The 22,762-nt window shown below is 46.7% G+C and overlaps 1 protein-coding gene across 1 annotated transcript in view; it reads right to left on the bottom strand.

Annotated features, from left to right (window-relative positions):
* MYO16 (myosin XVI) overlaps window positions 1-22,762 on the bottom strand; it is a 389,767-nt gene that overhangs the window by 59,674 nt on the left and 307,331 nt on the right. Inside the window, exons 28-30 of the mRNA XM_040267295.1 lie at window positions 15,700-15,796; window positions 10,775-11,021; window positions 7,816-8,087 (exon numbers count right to left, since the gene is read on the bottom strand). Coding sequence (XP_040123229.1) covers window positions 7,816-8,087; window positions 10,775-11,021; window positions 15,700-15,796 — 616 coding nt within the window. The remainder of the gene's footprint in view (window positions 1-7,815; window positions 8,088-10,774; window positions 11,022-15,699; window positions 15,797-22,762) is intronic.

Genomic DNA, 22,762 nt, shown 5'->3' with positions numbered 1-22,762 from the left:
ACACACACACAGGGAGGGAGGAGAATGGTAGTCTTCATCATTTTAGGGCACTAAAGTTTGGAGAGGTTTGTTACATTGCAGCAGACAGCTACTGCAGATACTGGAACCTGGAATGCAGTGCTACTATTCACAAGAAACCCAGACTTTAAAAGCCAGGCAGGAGCCTTGGGAAATGGGAGAAATCTTGACGGTACTGTTAGCAGAAGTGTGACCTTCAGGAAAGCCCCCAGTGAAATTTAAAGGAAAGTGAGAGAGAGGCTGGACGCGGAAGGAAACATGGCCGGTTTTACACCTTTGTGGAAAGGTTAGCAACCCTGTCACCTGCAGTAACGTGGAGACTAGACAACACGCGTAAGGAGCCGGATGGTCTGCGATGGGTCTCATACAGTGCGTAGGAGTGGACTCCTGGATACCTCTACTTTCCCGGGGGAAACACGGAAAGAAGCGATCAGCTAAAGAAAGGACCAACTACTACCTAAAGGAGCCTGGGATTTCTGAGTTTGAAAATAAAATGGCTTCTCACTGGGCCTCCAGATAGCAGATAACTCTGAAGTTAAGAAATGCCTGGTAAGCAGAGATTAAATCTGGGGCATTTTCAGGAAAATATGATCTGCAGATGAAGCCAAAGTCGTAACTATGAACCACTTTATTAAGACCCAAGAAAGACTCGAGGTGGTGTTTCATGGATCCTTTCAAAGAAACAGAACCACAAGACACTCTAAGAATATTAGAACCATATATATGAGATATATAACCATATAATATAAGGACCACAGTCTAAGAATATTAAGGGTATTGCCCTACAGAGATCTTTCAGGAAAAAAAAAAAAAGGTAGAGAGAAGGTTATCTTAAAGATATTTGTAAATGTGGCTTTGACTAAAGGAGTGGAATTTGATTCATAGGAAACTCAACAAAGTTTTTAAGGGAATCCTATCAGCATGCAATGAAAAAGGAAGCATCAGTACAAGATAAAGAGGTTCTGGTGCCTCAGAGTTCTGGAAGCAGGAATCAGGCTGAGAAAATGACTACCCCCCCCTAAACAGGAGTAGCCTCTTGTAGACTAGGAAATAATATCCTAAGGTAAGCCAAGATTCCAGAGCAGGGATCAAACGGCCATGGAAAGTACTTTCTGGGCACCAGGACTGAATCCTAACCAAGGCACGAGCAGCATGCTAGTTGTGGGGAGAACAGGTAACCTGCCTTCAATAGTTAAGGACAGTCCTACAGGAGCCGCCCACCTAAGGAGCCTGGTCTGAGCAGCTGGGATACGAGGACCGGATGTACGCGGCGGGATCTGGAACTGGGACTTGAGCTTGACAGTGGGGTGAGGCTTTGGGGAGCTCAGGGGAGGGGTGAGTGCATCTTTGAAGCTGAAGCTCCAATACTTTGGCCACCTGATGTGAAGAGCTGACTTATTTGAAAAGACCCCGATGCTGGGAAAGATTGAGGGCAGGAGGAGAAGGGGACGACAGAGGACGAGATGGTTGGATGGCATCACTGACTCAATGGATGTGGATTTGGGTAAACTCCGGGCGTTGGTGATAGACAGGGAGGCCTGGTGTGCTGCAGTTCATGGGGTTGAAAAGAGTTGGACGCGACTGAGCGACGGAACTGAACTGAGTGCATCTTCCCTGGAGGAGGAAATGGCAACCCGCTCCAAGATGCCTGCCTGGAGAATCCCATGGATGGAGTTGCTGGGCGGGCTACTGTCCCTGGGATGGCAGAGTCGGACACGACTGAGTGACTGAGCATGGACCCGGACGCGAGTGTAGCTTGCATGTGGCAGCGATGTCAGCTGTTTTGTCCACAGTCAGAGGCAGTCCGTGTTTCCCAAAACTTGGCCACAGTCGAGTTCCCAGTCCCATCAAGAGGGAGAATCTGTTTGGCCTGTGTATGTGCTCAGTTGGTCCAACTCTTGTGACCCCATGGACTGTGGCCCACCAAGTCCTCTGTCCATAGGATTTTCCAGGCGAGAATACTGGAGCGGGTTGCCATTTCCTCCTCCAGGGGATCTTCCCGGCCCAGGGGTCGAACCCACGTCTCCTGCAAGTCTGCTATAGTCCAGGTGGATTCTTTATACCCTGGAGCCACTGGGGAAGCCCCAGAATCTACTTCATCTTTCCTAAACCTGGGTGTGCCTTTGGGACTGCCTGGTGGATGGAAGTGGTAGAAGTGATGCTGTATAACTTCCAAGGCAGGCTCATCAAAGGGAATAAACTGACCACCGGGTGTTCTTTTTCCTGGACCACATGCCTTGGACACGCTGACTGTCCGTGTAAGAAGCCCAGCCACCTTGAAGCTGTCATGCTGCACAAACCAGGTGGAGAGACCCCCTAGACACAGAGACGGCCAAACAGTCCCAGTCCTTAGACATTTGGGGGCCCCCTGGAGGTGCAAGTGACTGGCTTCCAGGTGACTGCAGTTCCCACCTGTGGCTTCATGGAGGACCCTGAGTGACAGCTCCTCATGGAGATGAGCCCAGACCCTGAGACAGTAATAAAATGATCAGGCTCAGATGCCGATGCCGAGAGCTGCCCAAGAAAACCTGTCCTGTGCAGCTTTACCATCTGGTGGTCACTGTGTTGGGGAGAATGTCAGCTCACTGGGTTTAGAAACTCAGCTTCTTGGGAAAAGCTCTCGGTTGGGAGCTTCTCAGCAAAGAAAAAGTGAAGTCACTGCCTGTTCTTCCCTTCCTGGTCTCTGTTTGCAAAGAACAATCCTAGACTTCTAAAAATCGTACTTTCAAATAGTTGGCTCTCGCTTGTTAATAGTTTGCAAACACATGTTAAAATTTACTGGCTCATAAAATTATTTCCAGCTTTTCAGGCACAAAGATAGTGTGAGGGAAAAAAAAAAAAAGCGCTGGCCAGACGACCATGTTTACTGGATGAAAACCTCTAGGAAAGGCACGTGTTAGGAAGAACAGGACTGGGCATAAAGGGATCTACTTCAGGGTGACCTAACTACCTGCTTCTCTATGATTTTTGACCTTCACTCTCTGATCACGTCTCTTTTCACTCTACAGCCTTCTGAGTTCTTCAGCAACTTTGTTTCATAAAAGAAAAGAACTTGATTTGTGGTCTCCTTCTTGTGAATGGTGTTCACACATTTCAAGCAGTGATCAGACTTCCTTCCTATCTTTTGCAGAAGACAGATAATGGTGTGATACAGTACCAGGTGCAGAAAACGCAGCATTCCCCTTGTGGTAAAAACATGAATGTGAAGTGAGTGCTAATTTACTCTAGCACCACCACTAAAAACCTCTGGGTACTTGAGGTGAGTTAGCATAGACTCTCTGAGTTCAGGGCTTCCCTGGTGGCTCAGATGGTGAGGAATCTGACTGCAGTGCAGGAGACCTGGGTTGGATCCTTGGGTTGAGAAGATCCCCTGGAGGAGGGCATGCCAACCCACTCGTGTTCTGGCCTGGAGAATTCCACGGACAGTCCTGGAGGTCCCCGAGTCCATGGGGTCGCAAAGAGTTGGATACGACTGAGTGACTCACACTTCCACTTTCTCTGAGTAAAGTCCCCTCATGGTTCAGCACATAAAGAATCTGCCTATGATGCAGGAGACACAGAAGTTGTAGGTTCGATCCCTGGGTCGGGAATATCCCCTGGAAGAGGGCATGGCAACCCACTCCAGTAGTCTTGCCTGGAGAATCCCAAGGACAGAGGAGCCTGATGGAATACAGTCCAAATGGTCACAAAAAGTAGGATATGACTGAACGACTAGAGACACAGGCATGCTTCCCCAGCATCTTTACTTCGAGAGTTGTATATGTTCAATTGAGCAAAAGTGTTTAGAAGGTTCATGAAAAATTTTTAAATGTACAAAAAAATATTTTTTCTCTTTAAACAAATAAAAGGTTGAAAAAAAAAATCAGTGCTGTCGGTAATGCCATATACAATGGTAACGAGGAACCTGGACATTGTCCTACTGAGTGAAGTAAGTCAGACAGAGAAAGACAAGTATCACACGATGTCACTGATATATGGACTCTGAAAAGGGCACACATGAACTTACCTATAACACAGAAGTAGACTTACAGAGTTACAGGAGACAGACTCACGATTACCAAGGCAGTAAGCAGGGGCAGGGATAAATTGGGAGATTGGAATTGACACACACACACTGCTGCTGCTGCTGCTAAGCCACTTCAGTCGTGTCCGACTCTGTGCGACCCCTTAGACAGCAGCCCACCAGGCTCCCCCGTCCCTGGGATTCTCCAGGCAAGAACACTGGAGTGGGCTGCCATTGCCTTCTCCAATGCATGAAAGTGAAAAGGGAAAGTGAAGTTGCGCAGTCATGTCCGACTCTTAGCGATCCCAGGGACTGCAGCCCACCAGGCTCCTCTGTCCATGGGATTTTCCAGGCAGGAGTACTGGAGTGGGGTGCCATTGCCTTCTCCACATACACACACTACTGCCTATAAAGAGATAACTAATAAAGATCTACCGTATAGTACAGGGAACTCTACTCAATACTCTGTAATGACCCATCATGGGAAAAGAATCTAAAAAAGGGTGGCTATGTGGGTACGTATAATTGATTCACTTGGCTGTACACCTGAAACTAAGACAGCTTGTAAATATACTATATTCCAGTTTAAAAAAAAAATCAGTGCTGTCTGATCGACTTTTGTGACGATAAGAAGTTTCCCACTAGCAGCTCTTGAGTCCTTGGCACTGATGGCTGAGAAACTGAGCTTCTAGACTTTACTTACTTGTAATTATTTTAAACTTAAATAGCCACTAGTGGTGAGCGGGCACTTTCTGGACCCCTTTGGCTCCTGTGACGATGGTGTCAGGAGGACCAGGGCCACTGCTGGTGGATGGTGTGCTAGACGCTGCGGATGGGAGCGAGTGAGCCTGAGTCCTAGAGCGACAAACGCCAGCCAGCACACCTGCTCTACCCAATCAGCCAGGTTAATTCCCCTATCTTTAAAGACCCACTTAAAACACACTGTTGAACGCAGGGATTCACCTGGAGCCTCAGGAGACATGTGCTGGCTGTCAAGCCTGCAGGATTAAGGAAGAAGCACTAATGTGGATCGTGAAGAAGCAGCGCATTTATGGACTGGCCCTGCCTCTACGATGTGAGTTCCCCCGGGGTGGGTCTCAGTGGGGAGACACCAAAAGCATCTCAGAGCCACCTGTGAGCTAAGATTATATTCCAAGAACCTATAATTTATATAAAAGTCTTGCAAATCTAATGATATCACAGCACGTTTTTTAAACAGGCAGCATTTAGCAGCTTTCTGATTCTCCATGTAGAAGGAACCTCAGAGCTTTATACCTGGGGTCTTTCTTGCTTCCTCTTCATTAATTTCTTTCCCTGTCATTTGCTTTTATGTATATTTTTATCTCCTGTGGTTCTTGACTAACATTTTTAAATTGACATTTGCTTTTTGCTGAACATAGGAGAGACTTTCAACTCTGCTGCTGCTGCTGGTAACTCTGCTGCTAAGTCGCTTCAGTCGTGTCCGACTCTGTGCGACCCCATAGACGGCAGCCCACCAGGCTCCCTGTCCCTAGGATTCTCCAGGCAAGAACACTGGAGTGGGCTGCCATTTCCTTCTCCAATGCATGAGAGTGAAAAGTGAAAGTGAAGTCGCTCAGTCGTGTCCGACTCTTAGCGACCCCACGGACTGCAGCCCACCAGGCTCCTCCGTCCATGGGATTTTCCAGGCGAGAGCACTGGGGTGGGGCGCCACTGCCTTCTCCACTATAGCCTCAGCATTTTGCCTCCTTTCCCAACTGTGTGACAAGTTGGCCCCTGACTTCTCCAAATTCTCAATTCCACGGCAGGTAGACTTCTCACGTACACACCAATGGAAAGCATGTTTAGGCTTTACAGGCTATTGCAAGGCCTGTTTATACAAATTAATAGAGTTCATGGATGGTGTTCAGATTTGGTTGGGGCTCCATCTTATATACAAGATTGCAAATTTTCCATCTTGTTTAGTATTTTTTTTTTCAATTTATGATGCTGTCTTGAGTCTGTGTTTTACATTTTCCCATCTCATTGTGCTGTGCTGTGCTAAGTTGCTTCAGTTATATCTGACTCTGTGACCCAATGGACCATAACCTACCAGGCTCCTCTGTCCATGGGATTCTCCAGGCAAGAGTACTGGAGTGGGTTGTCATGCCCTCCTCCAGAGGACCTTCCCAATCCAGGGATCAAACCTGCATCTCTTGTGTCTCCTGCACTGGCAGGCCAGTTCTTTGCCCCTGGGAAGCTCCTCCCATCTCATTAGGCTTAGCCTTTTAGATGCTATTCTTCCTTTCCTAACATATCCCCCCGGCCCCAGTTTTAGTTCAGCCACAGTGATCTGCTATATAATCCACTGTAGAAACGTACAATTAATACTGGTGAGGTGGAACCTGACCTGCCTTCTCAGGGAGCATATTTACGACTTGCAGAGACTGTAAGACCCTTCTAGTTTGTCTCGTACGCTGGGAAGAAGAGGAGAAGGGCTTGTTCCTTTGGAAGGCCTTCTCTTTCTATTTATGTTCACATCTAAATCCACCTGAAGGCTCTCCTGCAGACGGTTTCTCTCATATTTTTGCTATGTCCCTTATTATCATGATGCTGAAAACACACACTTGTCCTCTTCCCCCCAAAGTAATGAATTTCTCCTTCATCTCCATCTAAGCTTTACTGTAACGTGACTCGTACATGACAAGAGCAGGCAAAAAAAAAAAAAAAAAATTCTCCTGAAGATCTCTTCTTTCTAAAGTAAAGGATGGAGAGCATCTTTGAAGATTACTAGGGTCAGGTCCCTGCTGTGAAAGATCTCACAGACCAGATTTCTGGTCCATGGTCGGCCCATCTCCTTGGTGTCAAAGATGAACTTACAGCTTTACCGAGCTTTTGCATTTTTAGCTCATTTATTTACCGAAGAATTTGTGTTCCCTCCTCTGCTCATGTAATATTTTCCAATGAAACCTATGCAGCCTTCTCGTCTAGAATCTCACCTGGCATCACCACCTCTTCCTCTATTTCCCTCTGCAGCCGTGGTCTTCTAAAATACTGACTGTATTTATCTGTCTCTTGTGTTTCCCATCTGTCTCCCCCACTAGAGTGCAGGCCCCAGGAGGGAAGGTATCTTTGTTTGTTTCATATATTGTGAATCCTCCTGGGCCTAGAATAGGACCTCACATTCCAAGGGTGATAGCAAAAATCTGTGAAGTTGTTAAAATATTCTGCAAAGAAGGACTGCCTCTGCATTTCATAATTCTAAAAATTAGTAATTAAGCAATAATGCCATATGAACTAACCTATGATAACTTTACTTGAGAATAAACTGTGGTTTTGCCTAAATATGTCTAGACCACCAACGCAGAAACTTTTGTTGTCTGGTCTCCAAAATTTCATTCACTGAGTTCTGCGGAGTCATGTTTCTCTCCTGCATGAATCGGTTCACTTACTGTGTGCAGATAAAGTGGACTTAATTTTTAATTAGGTTGTGATAACAGGGAAGCTGGATGAATCTCTTTAGCTTTCTAATTCGCAAAAGTTTACATGGACTAGCGACCGACTTTCTGAACTGTTCTGTTTGAGGCTCCTCATTGGATGTGGAAGTCGAGATAGGAATGAAGGAAAGTGATATATAAGTAGCTTTTCCCTAAGAGGCTTAGAGATTTGAATTAATATTCTTTATCTTTAATGATTAAGGGGCCCCTGGCAAGCCAAGGATGGATTTAATTCTATTAAAAATATACCAGGGCGGCAGTGCTGCTTGGGGCACTCAAAGGCCGGAAGTCAAGCATCCATGATCCGGTGGGGCAGCCCCTTCCCTCCCCGGGGCTAACCTTCATTCGCCGAGTCCCTGGCTGCAGCCCACAGGCAGGCGCTCACAGCCTCGTAGGAGGCGCTCAGCCGCGTGGTGGGGTCCCTCTTTGGCTTGGGCGGAGGCTGTTTCCGTGGCGACGGGAGGCCGCCGCCGTCATCCAGGCTGAACACCGAGTGCAGAGAAGGGGGCCTGGAGGGCGGACCAGCCAGGGACTGGGCCAGGCCGTCCACTGCCGCGGGGACTGGGACGGAGCCACCGTGGAGGCGCCTGGGTCCGCTCTTGTCTTCAGCTCTGCGGGGAGAGAATGAACACACAGAGCCCCAGCGGAGGGACCCAGAGCCATCACTCAGGTGGTACCAGTGAACCGGCTCAAGCACACGTCATCTCGGCTCTTGGGTAAATCAGCCTTCCCGCGGGGCTGGACGAAGCCTGCGGCGCTCTGGTACCCAGGGCCTCTAGAGGCAGCCACTCCATCCTTCCAGCCCCGCTTCCCGACAGATAAGCGCGTGCAAGCCTCATCATGATTACTTCAGAAAAACATCTCACCCAAACCCAAGACGTCTCAAGGAGTGCCACGTTTGCCATCAGGCATTCGCTGAGTCAATTTTTCACACTCCGATTATTAAGCAAATCAAACCCCCAGAATTTCAATCTGAATGGTAATTTCTGGGAAATCCATCTTAATAGAGAGTTACTGATGCATCAATTGCTGGGAGTTCATCAGTGTTCATCCTTGCAAAAGAGTATATACTTAAAATGATCAAAGATTTTCATTTTCCCTGTCTCTCTCTCTTTCCCTTGCCATTTAAATTCCATCAGCAATTATTTAATTATGTGCAGAACTGTTAGTTTTCTTCTGTGGCTCCATCTGGTTGCCCAATGCCAAGTGAACTGCTGGTATTCAATAAATAAATAGACGAATATTTCTTCACTTAATTTTATAGCAGGCAAATGAATACATGATGAAACTGAGAAATTGGGGTGGCTGTTTAGCTCCAGCAGAGAAAATAATAAATATTATTCTGGAAGTCGTATAAAATTAATAGTTATCTGGTTAAAAAAAATTTCCTTCTGGCTTCACATGTCAATGTAATCGTGTGCGAGGGAGATGCCAATGCGTTCGTTTCACAAGGAGTCTCGGAGCATTTGTTTTTATAATTATATCTTTGTGTGGCAGAGAACCAACAGGGCTGGGATCCACTGCCAGGCAGATCAGACGCCCATGTAGGAAATGAACGAGCTGAAGATGAAAGTGTGGCACTCGGAGGATAATTTGTTTTCCCTGTAATGTTTAATTACAGTTTTCTGTACAAAGGGAATTTTTTCAGCATTTAATCACTGAGATATTTGAAGCTAATTAGTGAGAGACACACCACCATTTCCACTTTAATAAAAAATCATTTGACATTGCAGTCAAGGCCAAGGGGGGCAGTCATCTGCAGTGAGGAGCAACTAGATATTGCTGTGTTCCTACAGAAAAGTATCTCCCTGAGACTTTGGGAAGGTCGTGTACACACTGCTCTGTTCAAAGTGGAGCGCCAGCAAGGACCTACTGTGGAGCACGTGGCGCTCAGTGTCACATAGCAGCCTGGATGGGAGGGGGCTGGGGGAGAACGCATACATGTATATGTATGGCTGAGTCCCTTCACCGCTGTCCGCCTGGAACTACCGTACACTGATAATCGGCTATGCCCCAAATACAAAATAAAAAGGTAAAGTCTGGGGGGAAAAAAATCTTCCTGACAGCAAATTAGGATGGAAAGGACCAGGGAGGGTTATCAGGCACGAGTATCTTCATTTGTCACAGAGAGACAGAGTGGTGACGTGGAGAAGGACCTGGATTTCTTCACTTTTTATTTCAAGCTCAGCATCCACCGTGGACTCTAAAAGCTTTCCCCGAAGCTTTCCTTACTGGCAAAGAAGATGAGAGAGCTTCCTAAGGGAAACATACTGCAGGCCACCACTGATCAAGTTCACCGCTTTTGTGTTTTTAGAGCGGCTTCTCCATTTTGGGGGTCAAATTTTCAGACGTTTCTGTGAGTCAGCCTTATTTATATATATGACACTTTGTAAAGATGTCGAGATCCCAGCTATACACTTTTGCTAAGATGGAAATATTAGACGACTTAAAACTTGGTTGGTGAGGGGCTTCCCTGGTGGCCCAGTGGTAAAGAATTTGTCTTCCAATGCAGAGGACATGGGTTTGATCCCCAGTCCCAGATTATCCCACATGCTGTGGGACGATGTGGCCTGGGCTCCACAGCTACTGAGCCAGAGCCCTAGAGCCTGTGCTTCCCAATAAGAGAAACCACCACGACGAGGAGCCCGCTCACCGCACCTCGAGGGTAGCCCTCGATACCTGCTCACCGAAACCAGAGAAAACCGGTGCAGCAACAAAGACCCAGCATGGCTGATAAATAACGTAAAAAAAAAAAAAAAAAAAAAAATCTTGGTGCTTGAGATGGCAAATGCTGCAGGCATTAGTGTAGCAATTATTTCACAGGACCTGAACTAACACACACAGCATCCATTTTCTAGAAGGAAAGCCCAGGCAATGTATCCTTTCAGATGTCAGGAAGTGTCACTACACAGCGGGCATGCACGTATGAGACCCCATATAGGGGGTCATAGGTCTTCTCCTTATGGTGTTCTTCTCCCTATGGTCACCTGTGATTGAACTTTACATTAAGAGCTATCAACACTGGGACTTCCTTGGGGTCCAGTGGTTAAGACTTCACCTTCCAAAGCCATGGGGTGTGGGTCTGATCCCTGGTGAGGGAGCTGAAATCCCACGGGCTTTATGGACAAAATCCCGAAATATGCAACAGAAGCAATATTGCAACAAACTCAATGAGGACTCTAAAAATGGTCCATATAAAAAAAGTACATTTTGTAAAGCACTATGGGCATTTTCTTGCCCCCTCCCCCACTCCGATGAACCACATGGGTGACGGAAGCTGGACACCACCCGCCTTTACCTTCTGGAGCCTTCCTCCTGCTTGCCCCTGGCCTCCAACTTCTCTTTGTGGAAAGCGGTGTTCATCTCATTCCGGAGACGGTCATTCTCGCGGGCGATGTCTGAGGCGTTCTGAACAACCAGGGCGTCATAGGTCTTCAACCCCAGGTCCTCTGTGACCTGCAGGAAGCTGTTGATGGATGTGACCTCCTGCTGCCGTACACTCCTTTTCTGATGCAAGTGCTGGCGGGCTAAAAATCCTCTGACCACTTCAGTGAAAGAACACAACTGTGGGTCAGAAATCCAGACGTACACCAACGAGCCAGATACATCCTGTCTAAAGAATAAGTGTTAGTGGCTCAGTCGTGTCCAGCTCTTTGGGATCCCATGGACTGCAGCCCGCCAGGCTCCTCTGTCCATGGGATTCTCCAGGCAAGAATATTGGAGTGGGGTTGCCATTTCCTCCTCCAAGGGATCTTCCTGACCCAGGCTCTCCCACACTGCAGGCAGGATTTTTACCAACTGAGCCACCAGGGAAGATGTCATGTCTGAATAGCTGCAAAATAAAGGATTCTTCACCCAGTCTAGGACTTTACTAAAACGTTCCAATGTTGTCTGAAAAAAGATACCCACACTGTTAGGAATGACAGCAGTGGAGGTAAAAACCCTTAGCCTGACTGAGCAGGTAATATCCTGACAAAGCTCCCTCCTTCTGGGTAAACACAGTCTGGACACCGATGGAAGGAAGTCCAAACCCCAGAGAATTCTGGGGTTAAAGCAGGGTAACAGAAGACCTCTGTTGCACTGGTCCCCAATGCACCAGCTGCATTATATCAGATTATAACAGAAACCGCTGAGGCCCCTGGAAGTAGTCTCTGAGAATGTCATGCACATACTGTTCACAGGACTGGGATTTAACTCCTAGAAACACCAGCTCGGCATTTAAGGCTCTGGGAAGAGATTGTGTAGAAATATGGGGCATCCTTCTGCTTTCTGGGGAAGCAGGGCTAGAAAAACATGCAAGAATTGGGGGAAAAACAGGTGGGCGAACACACTTTGAAATCACTAATATGTCAGTAACAAATGTAAGACTTGCAAAGGAAAATCATGCCCGCTGTTCAAAGGCACTGCCACATGCCAGGCGTCCCATCCCATCTTTCAAGGCCCAAACTCGATGGTCACTGATGTACCCACCCCTTCATTCTGTGGGCTTTCCAGGCGGCACTAGTGGTGAAGAATCTTCCTCCTAACACAGGAGATACAAGAGACACGGGTTCGATCCCTGGGTTGGGAAGTTTCCCTGGAGAAGGAAATGGCAACCCACTCCAGTATACTTGCCTAGGAAATCCAATGGGTGGAGGAGCCTGGCAGGCTAGTGTCCATGAGGTTGCAAAGAATCTGACACGCCTTAGCAACTCAACAACAACAAACCTTCATTTTGTATCCAAAGAAACAGAAGCTTACTGAGGTTAAGAAAATTCCTCCAAGGAGACACAGCCAACCAACAGAAGAGGCCAGGGTTCAAATCTCTGCTCTTACGAGGCCAAACTCCATCATGCAGCCCTGAAGACATGCTCTGTAGCTCTCCAGATCGGATCACAACAGGGAAGGTGTAAGGAAGTGTGTTTGGGATCAATACGAGGAAGAAATTTCAAACAATGAGCGAAGCTGCTAAATGGATCAGGTGTGTCATGGGAAAGAGGGTCAGTTCCCAGTCCCTGGGCAAGTTCAAGAAACAGGAGGCTCAGGGAGGCTCTGACAGGTGCGGGGGTCAGGGGGGCAGTTTCCAATTAGATGCCCAGATGTGTCTCTTCCCAGCCTAAGCTTCTAAGACTAGAAGGAGTTGTTTGGATTATAGGAAGAGCTGTAATTGTAGGGAAAATTAATGTATGTGCCCAGTCGCTCAGTCATGACTCTTTGCAGTCCCCATGGACTGCAACCCACCAGGCGCCTCTGTCCATGGGATTCTCCAGGCAAGAATACTGGAGTGGGTTGCTATTCCCTTCTCCAAATGTGGTATGAAGACACTTTATTCTTCTCTGTAGGGAGGAAATTACCCTGCAAAACATTAAGTGTTTTAAAATATTTCCTGGCTATGGGAGGACAAATGTTTGGTATCTACATATGTCTAGGATATTTACTGAGATACCTTGAGTCTGTTCAAATTGTTAATCAGCTATATCACAATACAAAATGTTTTTGGTTAATAAAAATAAATTTAAAAAAAATTTTAAAGGATGGGAAGGTGAACACAACTTTCTACAATTATGGCTTCAGAGGCAAAAAATACACAGATGTCTAAAATACTCAAGGCCTCTTTTTTGCAGACGGCAATGCTAAATGTTTAGTTACTTTGGAATGCGGTTGTATTAACCGTAGAAACAGTCATGCTGAACTAATCTAAAAAGAGAAAAAGATTAAACAGTGAAAGGTACAATCAGACTTCAGGAATATAAAATGCAGAATAAAATGCAGAAACATTAACCATGTGACAGGCACAGCGAGAGAGAAGCAGAAGGCCTCACACTGGCCAGTTGACTTGCTCGTTTGAAAAAGAGAGACTGTGACTCTTTGGTAGCTGAAGGGGAGGGTTTATTCAAGATGTTTAATCTCTCAGAATAAAGAGATTGTTAACGCGGACAAGCCAGACTTCTGACCTCCAACTACAGTAGGACAATTCATTGGATTTGTGTTCACCTGGGAATCCACTATCTGCTGTTCAGACTGTTTTCCCACACTTTACGCCAGTGATCGTCAAAAAAATTTTTTAAAAATTGTTATAGGAGTTGCTAAAATGTGGCATCTCTACTACGAGACAACTAATGAACTAAATCTGCCACAGATAGGTAATTGATTGTGTCTTTCTGACAATTCCATGCAAGGTAAAATGAAGGTATACAGTCAGAGGAAAAGTTCTGTTGGGAATAACCAGTAATTGAAATGATTAAACTTAAGACTGAAAGTTACAGCTTTCTCCCACCTAATATTTACAAGGGAAAACTAAGAACTCTTGAAAAACCGGAAATGATTCCAGATGCTATAACTTCTGAGTGAATTTCACATGTGCAAAAAGGACAGAAGCTATGGTTCCAAGAGATGTAAAAATAAAAATCAATAATTAAATACTTTGCATTGAAGAGCCTGTAAATTAAAAAAAAATGCTTTTACCGCCATTATTTTATTTATGCAATAGGAAATTATGGTTTTTATCTTGACGCCATTTTTAAAATCCCATTCTCGATTTTTATCATTAGAGGTAAGGAAAGAACCACGGTTCTGCTCATTTCTTGTTTCAGCTCTGCAGGGCTCAGTGACTTAACACCGGTAACCAACCCGAGGAGGCACTTCTAGTGGGCACCCCTGCTGGAGGGCAGAGTACACAGTCCTCTAATCACATGTTCCAGGAGAACGTGCATGTTAGTCGCTCAGTCGCATACAACTCTTTGAGACCCCATGGACTGTAGCCTGCCAGGCTCCTCTGCCCATGGGATTTCCCAGGCAATGTGGCCTCCCACATTTCGAGCAGACTCTTTATCATCTGAGGCACCAGGGAAGCCCCGAAAGAGTGACGTATATAACAAGGGGCTGACTCTGCAGCCCAGGGGCTAGCAGACTCAGTCCCACCACCAGCCCGAGGCTACAAATACACAGTCAGATTCAGGGGGTCTGGGGCGGGCGGGGCCTGAGACTCTGCATTTCTCACCAGCTCCTGGGGGGTGCCAGGTCTGACCACACAACCAGGAACTGCAAAGGTGGTGGTCAAGAGTGGACCCGTGAGCCCAGCCTTTCCCTACACTGTGTATGTAAACTATACGTGTGCTTAGTCACTCAGTCGTGTTCGACTCTTTACACCCCCATTAAACTGTAGCCCCCCCAGGCCCCTCTGTCCATGGGATTCTCCAGGCAAGAATACTGGAGTGGGTTGCCACGCCCTTCTCCAGGGGATCTTCCCAACCCAGAAATCGAATCTGCGTCTCCTGCACTGCAGGCAGATTCTTTAACATCTGAGCCACCAGGGAAGTCCACAAAGGAGGCCAAACCAGCCTAACTCAGACAGAAGCAAGGGGTGCACACAGCTGGGAGCTGGCCCTTTCCTCACCAGAGCCTCCTCCTACCACCCCGATCTCCAGGCTGGTCAAAGTGACCTCAGGGGACCAGGCAGAGAGCCTGCCATGTGGGCTGGGGTTTGGAGGAGCGGCTGCCCGAGGCTGACTGCAGGAGTAGCCCAGGAATCTGAATGCAGAGCTGCACCCAAGTGTCACACGGGGCTTCTTCCCCCCACTGCAGGTTTGGAGGCACACTCTTCTTATCCTGTGCTCCTTGGAGGATCCACAGACTGGATATTTTCAAGGTGTGCCTGTGGGCGTGATCAGTCACTTCACTCCGAAGTGTCTGACTCTTTCCGACCCCATGGACTGTAGCCTACCAGGCTCCTCTGTCCATGGGATTCTCCAGGCAGAATATTGCCATTTCCTCCTCCAGGGGATCTTCCCAAACCCAGGGATCAAACCCTTGTCTCCTGTGTCTCCTGCTTTACAGGCTCATTCTTTACCCACTGAGCCAACAGGAAGCCCATTTTCAAGGTGAGGGATGCATCCAGTAAAAGATACGTATATCCCCTCTTCCAAATTATGGCTTACGTGACAGTGAGGTACAGAACTGCAGATGGAATGAGCATGGAATAAAGCATAAGCCAGGTCTGCACACTCTGATCTAGAGACAGGTAAACAGCGAACTTAGCAACACTGCTTTCCGAACTCAGGAAACCTATTTATTTGTCCAAAGGTGGTGCCATGGGATGGACAGACATAAGGCCATGGCAGGGTCCTCCCTAACGTAGGTCCCCAAAGATCTAACCGTGGGGGTTCACTCAATGCTTTGTATGTCACCGTTCAGCAAAGTTCAGAACTGTGGCTGAACTGTGACTGAGGCACGTGTGACTGCTACCTTTTTGGCAGGTGATAATTTTTCTCTGCAGCTGGCGGCACAGATCGTTCAGCTGGCTGGCGTGCCAGTATTTCAGGAACACTTTCCGAACTCCAATCTAAAACGCAAACAACAGGGAGACATTTAGCAGCAGGAAGATGCCAAAATAACAATGGGAAAATATTCGGGCAAGAGATTTTTTTCTTTTTTCAGAAAAGAATTAGCAGGATCAAAGCTAACAAAAGTAATTCCAGTACCTCTTCTATTTTTTTAAACCATTTTTCCACTTAATCAAAATCTCAAAGCTTTTGCCCTAATAAGTATGTTTCCTGCATGTAAACAGTGTCACTAACGTTTGCAAATACCCGTCCACTACAGTTGCGGTGGCTGCACCAGGCAGTCGAAAGAAAAACACTAGTCTTGACTCTTTATTGGAAGATACAACAATTCCCATGAATGAATTCCCAAGCTCCAGAGCTAAACTCTTATCTTTCCTCTTTTTCAATCCTTTTCTTTCCTCATCTCACAGTAAGGAGGGCAAGTCTGTGAAAAGGGAAAAAAACGAACAAACAAAAAGACCATAAACAAAACCTACTTAAAGCTGACGTATGGAACTGTTTCATGTCAATGATTTTTTCCTACTCCTACATATATTCTTATAAACCAAATGTTTACGCAACTGCAACTACAGAACAGCAGCACAAAAGTAGAGCGTCTCCACACAGTCGTCTCTGAGCAATAATCCTTTCGAGGGCTGCCTGAACAGTAGCCATACCATGAGCATCCTTATCTAGGGTTTGAAAAAGGGAGTTTAGGTGTGTTACCGAATCAGCTTCTACTGAAAGCTCTGATGGTGTGCAGGTTGGTCCAAAAGTTCCACTATTGATGAAGACAGCTGCCAAAGAATGTTCTTAAAAACACATAACAATGAGCCATAGCCATGCATGTTCACGATAATTTTCTGGTGTCTTGTGCTTATTTTCTAAGAATTCACAGGACTGGGGTAGGTGTGAGGACTGTCCTTCACAATGGAAATGCTCACAGTCTCTTTGGGGAAGCAGAAGTGAATCACTGCAGAAGAGCCTGGGAAATACTAAGATGAAGGGGCTGTGGACACTTAGAGGTGATGTCCTGTTAGATAAAGAAAAAATACGGCTCGGGCAGAACTTGTGATACTGTTCCCGGTCATCTCCTTAGCCCTGGAGATAAGCACCATGGAACACGCGCTCCCAAGCATGGGCTGTGGGCACTGACACGCTGATCCCTGAAGCCTGTGGCCAACCTCACAGGGACACGAGGCTGGCACGGGTCTAAACACCATCAGGTATCAGAGAGGCTGGCAGGCCAGACTGGTTATCAGACTGCAGAGCCCGAGGTGACGTTACGAAGCTTTTCACATGGAAACTGAGTTGACTCCAGACATATTTTGTCACTTTCCAGAGATCAAACCAGTCAATCCTAATGGAAATCAACCCAGAATATTCCTTGGAAGTACTGATGCTGAAGCTGAAGTTCCAATACTTTGGCCATCTGATGCGAAGAGCCAACTCATTAGAAAAGACCCTGAGGCTGGAAATGATTGAGGGCAGGAGGAGAAGGGGGTGACAGAGGATGAGGTGGTTGGATGGCATCACTGACTCCATGGACATGAGTTTGAGCAAACTCAGGGAGATAGTGAAGGACAGGGAAGCCTGGCGTGCTGCAGTCCATGGGGTCGCACAGAGTCTGAGATGAGTTGGCGACTGAACAACAGCAACAGTCTTTCCATCGAGCTCTCCTGTAGGCCAGTTTGCTGTGTTCATGGAACACAGTTTTGCAAGAGAGCGAGACCTGGGTCTTGCGTTATGGCAGCTGGGCTGGCTCTTTGAATGGGCAGGGAATGCCCTCTCCACTCCCCTGTTTCTGGGGCTCCTGGTTGACTAGATGTCCTCCTTCATTTACTTTTCTTTCTGTTGGTTGAAGTACGAGGCAGGCACTTGAGTGGGTGGCCACAGAGAATTGGCACTTTTCCCCCCATTGTATTGCCATTCTGTCTCCCCAGTTATTTTCCATAATTCATAGTGTTGTTTTTTTTTTTTTTTTTCCTTCCCAATGGTGGCTTATTTTTTGGCAGTAAACAGGAAGAACAGTTGGTACTGTCTGGTGACCACCCGGAGCAAATCTTGTGGGACAGGACCGGGGGGGGGGGGGGGGAGCATGTCATCTTCTGTTCATTGTCAATTGTGGAATGTAACTCACTGTGGATGCGTGTGTGCTAAGCTGCTTCAGTCATGCCCGGCTCTTTCTGACCCAGTGGACTGTAGCCTGCTAGGCTCCTCTGTCCATGGGATTCTCCAGGCAAAAATACTGGAGTGGGTTTCCATGCCCTCCTCAAGGGGATCTTCCCAAGGCAGAGATCGAACCCACATCTCTTATTTCTCCTGCACTGGCAAGGACTTCCTTGTGGCTCAGATGGTAAAGAATCTGCCTGTGATGCAGGAGACCTGGGTTCGATCCCTGGGTCAGGAAGATCCCCTGGAGAAGAGAATGGCTACTCACTCCAGTATTCTTGCCTCGAGAACTCCATGGACAGAGGAGCCTGGCAGTCAGGCTATAGTCCCTGGAGTCACAAAGGCTTGGACATGATTGAGAAACTAATACTTTCAGTGACTCACAATAGGAAACTAAATCCCCAAAGCAAAATCTATGCAGACTTGGATTCTGAAACCAAACTCCCAAAGCGTTATAGGTAGCGATGCTATACAGCAGGCAGCCTCAGCATGACCACAGCCGGGCGCTGGCCATGGGGTGAGCCCTCAGAGTGGAGACGGAAGGGCTGGAATATAGTTCTTCTTCCTTAATTCAGTGGAGGCCCTGGGTGGGAAGAGAGCTGGGTGGGATGGCTAAGATGTCTTCTAGTGATATTTCTAACAGCCACTCCAAAAATTCCAAGTAGGTGGATCTTGAGAACTTTGCTAGATTTGAGGATACAAAAAAAAGTTCCAGGGATGATGGGAAAAGATGAAAGTGGGACAGGAAAACCAGGCAAGGAGCAGAAAACAACAAACAGGCTTGAGGTACCGCCGTGGAGAGGGAGGAGGGAGGAGCCCACACCTGTCACTGATGGCCACACTGGGAAGCATATTCCAAGGAAAGCATAGACACTTTCCTATGAACACTGGGTATACACTGGGAAATTTAAGAGGAGGCCATCTAACTTTTTGACAATTATTCTGGAAATGTATGAAGTTCCAGAAAGTAAGAAAGAGAAAAACAAATATCATATATGAACACATATATGTGGAATCTAGAGAAATGGGACAGCTGAGTCTATTTGCAGGGCAAGAATAGAGACACAGATGTAGAGAGATGTGGAGGCCGGGTGGGGAAGGCAGGGTGGGGTGAACTGGGAGACTGGGATTGACATATATACACGTCCAGGTGTGAAACAGGTTGCTCATAGGAAGCTGCTGTATAGCACAGAGAGCTCAGCTCGGTGCTCTGTGATGACCTACAGGGGTAGGATGGTGTGGTAGGGAGTCCCAAGAGGGAGTGGGAATATGTACCCATAAGGCCGATTCAGTTCATTGTACAGCAGAAACTAACACAACATTGGAAGGCAACTATAACCCAATTAAAAAAAAAAAACAACAAGAAAAAACTGGCTTGAGAATGGGTTGTTGGGCATGGTTTTGGCAGGACACTATAATGGGATCAATGATGTGGGTTTGGAAGATTCCACAATTGCTGCTTGTCCCTTGGCCGATTTCCAATAGTCCTGGGCCCCGCCTCCAGGAGTGAATTTTTGATGTCTGTTTCTTCCCATCCAGTAGGGCCTGTATGATCTTCATCTGCTTTCCCAGAGCAGCCGATGAATGATCCTTAGATTCTCTCCATGCTGCTGGGTATTCACCACTGCACGTGGATATTTACATCTCCAGATGAATGTGAAGAAATACTCCTGAGCTTCACAAGTGGTAGGGTTTTGAGGAAGGTGACCGATTAGAAACAGAAGATGAGGACTTGTGAAGTCCTGGTAAACGATGAGCTGGAGAAACAGACGATAACATCTTCAAGGATGAAAAGAAGGTATGATGAACACCGAACACATAAGCCGGGACTGGAAGTCATTCAGCGAATTGGAAATCAGACCTGGGACTCAGTAGGTGATAAGAATAAACGATGGAGGGACGAAATGAAAAAGACAGAAGACAGAAGGTTGGGTGTGATGATGTAGCTATTGAGCTGATCCCTCTCTTCCCTGATAGCTCAGCTGGTAAGGAATCCGCCTGCAATGCAGGAGACCCTGGTTCGATTCCTGGGTTGGGAAGATCCCCTGAAGAAGGGAAAGGCTACCCACTCCAGTATTCTGGCCTGGAGAATTCCATGGGATCGCAAAGAGTCGGACATGACTGAGTGACTTTCACTTTCACTTTCTCCTCTACCAAGGGCTTTCCAGGTGGCCCTAGTGGCTACCGTCCATGGGGTCTTGAAGAGTTGGACACGACTGAATGACTTCACTTTTACGTTTCCCTTTCATGCATTGTAGAAGGAAATGGCAGCCCACTCCAGTGTTCTTGCCTGGAGAGTCCCAGGGATGGGGGAGCCTGGTGGGCTGCCGTCTGTGGGGTCACACAGAGTCGGACACGACTGAAGCGACTTAGCAGCAGCAGTGGTAAAGAACCTGCCTGCCAATGCAGGTAGATGTAAGAGACTGGGTTTGATCTCTGAGTTAAGAAGGTCCCATGGAGGAGGGCATGGCAACCTACTCCAGTATTCTTGCCTGGAGAATCCCATGGACAGAAGAGTCTGGCGGGCTACAGTCCATGTGGTCACAAGGGTCAGACACGACTGAGCAACTAAACCACCACCACCACCATCCAGTAGGCAGATTCAGTCGGTTATTCTTTATTTTTATTGTTTACCACATGACTTATCTATGGGTTGCTTATGTCTGGAGATGCTCCTTGAAATTTTTGCCTTCTTATACTGTTCATGGAGTTCTCATGGCAAGAATATTGGAGTGGTTTGCCATTCCTTGCCTCCAGATTGAAGGCAAAAGAAGAAGAGGGCAGTAGAGGATGAGACAGATGGATAGCATCACTGGCTCATCACCAACTCAATGGACATAAACTTGGGGAAACTCCAGGAGACAGTCAGGGACAGGGCCACCTGTCCACGGGGTGGCAAATGGACGCCACTTAGTGACTGAACAATAACAACTAAACTTAGCATTTGCTTGGCTACGCAGGCTGAGGGAGCTTTCCTCAAGACAGCAGATTGAGAATAGGGCCACGGTTGTGATAAGCAGGACATTATGAACAAAACCACACAGTATAACTGAAAAAAAAAAAAAAAAGAGTATCTTACTTGGTGACACCATGCTAAGATATATGGTTTAGATGGTAAAGAATCCACCTGCCGGGAGCCAGCATGAGGAACTCCGCCCATGGCAAAGGTCATGAGGAAGGAGGCTTCAGTATATGCAAAGGCAGGATCAAGCCTCAGGAAACCCCCTGTTCCCGAGCATCTACCCCCAAAACCAGAGTCTACCTACTTTACTGTTTCATGCTCTCACCTACACCTCTGACTTTATGGGGGGCTGTTCCCCACCGGTTCTCTCGAAGAAGGAGTAAACTTGCAGCTCCAGTCAATAAAAATTCCTGGGCGTGACAAGGCTGTCTCAGGTCAAACCTCTCTGCTGGCAGACTAGCTTGTGTGACAGGATTTTCCACACTCCTGCCACTACGCACATGATTGTTTACTACCTCTCAACCATAAACAGCACAGAGAGTTTGGAGTATTTTGAAAATCTTAATTAGCATAGGGCTTCTCATTGTTGAGTCAATGATTGCAGCCAGGCCTCCATATCCTTAGGCACCTGGGAATATATTAAGGTATTTGGAATATAGAAAAGGAAATATAGTAGTTTTTGATATTAGGAATACCAGACATTTTGAGTTAATGAATTTTCTCTTTTGTTATAGATCACTGGACTTTGTTATAAATCACTGTGTCCTTGCTTATGTAAAAATGTAACTTTATTACTATCTTAAGACTAAATAGATCTTAAGGGGAACATTGGTGAAGGGTTTTCATTTGTTGGGCTGATGTTTGCTGCCAAATCTCCATATTCCCTGCCCTTATAATGAATATAACTAGCATATAGGAGAAATAAGTATTAACCTTTAAGATTAATCATGTTAACCTTAGGTTAAATAAATTCCTTTCTTAATTGTAACCCACTACACCCTCACCCTATAGGAATGCAACTTTATCTGGTACCTTCGGAGGGTGGCGCCTGGTTTAAGAAAAAATAAAACACCCTTGGAAAAAATAAGTTTTTTGGTTATCAGAAAGAAAGGGTCGTAAAATGTCAGCAGGCCTCATGGCCAGAAGATGATGTAAAACCCCTAAGACCTTTTTTTTATACGTTTATGTGAAGCACCTGATTTTGATAAAGGTCAGGACTGCTGACCCCTGCGTGACTTTAAAATTTCCATTTGTCTCTATGTGTAACAAAGGGTATATAAGCAAACCTAAAAAATAAAGAAATCGGATCAGTTTTTGGAAAGACTGGTTCCCCTGTGTTGTTCTTTCTTGTTCCCCGTTTTTCTGGCTGAATTCCCATCTGGAGTGTGGGTGCTCGCCACGTCTACTTACTTGCCCCGGCTTTTAAGTTCCACGCGAGAAGGAGTCCAAGGAGGGGCACCTTCTGATACTCAAGTGGCGCCAGTGGCCCAACGTAGATGGTGCAAATTCCTTGTCTTGGAATTTTATTGGTATCCCACATAAACCAAGTTATTCAGCATCTTTTTCTCCACTAATATTTCCTACTACACTATCCGTTTCTAATCTCTCTGTATATCTGTAATTAAATAAGTTTTTTCCTAGGATGCCGATTCTGTCTCCCCTTCGAATTACCCTGGATCCACTGAGGCTGGACCCTGGCACACCTGCAATGCGGGAGACCCAAGTTCAATCCCTGGGTCAGGAAGATCCCCTGGAGAAGAGAATGGCTACCCACTCCACTATTCTTGCCTGGAGAATCCCATGGACAGAGGAGTCTGGCGGGCTACAGTCCAGGGGGTCACAAAGAGTTTTA

This window comes from Oryx dammah, unplaced genomic scaffold (assembly GCF_014754425.2).
Source record: "Oryx dammah isolate SB20612 unplaced genomic scaffold, SCBI_Odam_1.1 HiC_scaffold_24, whole genome shotgun sequence".
Lineage (NCBI taxonomy): Eukaryota > Metazoa > Chordata > Mammalia > Artiodactyla > Bovidae > Oryx > Oryx dammah.
The sequence above is the reverse complement of the archived record's forward strand: the minus strand, read 5'-3'. Positions and strand labels throughout refer to the sequence as shown.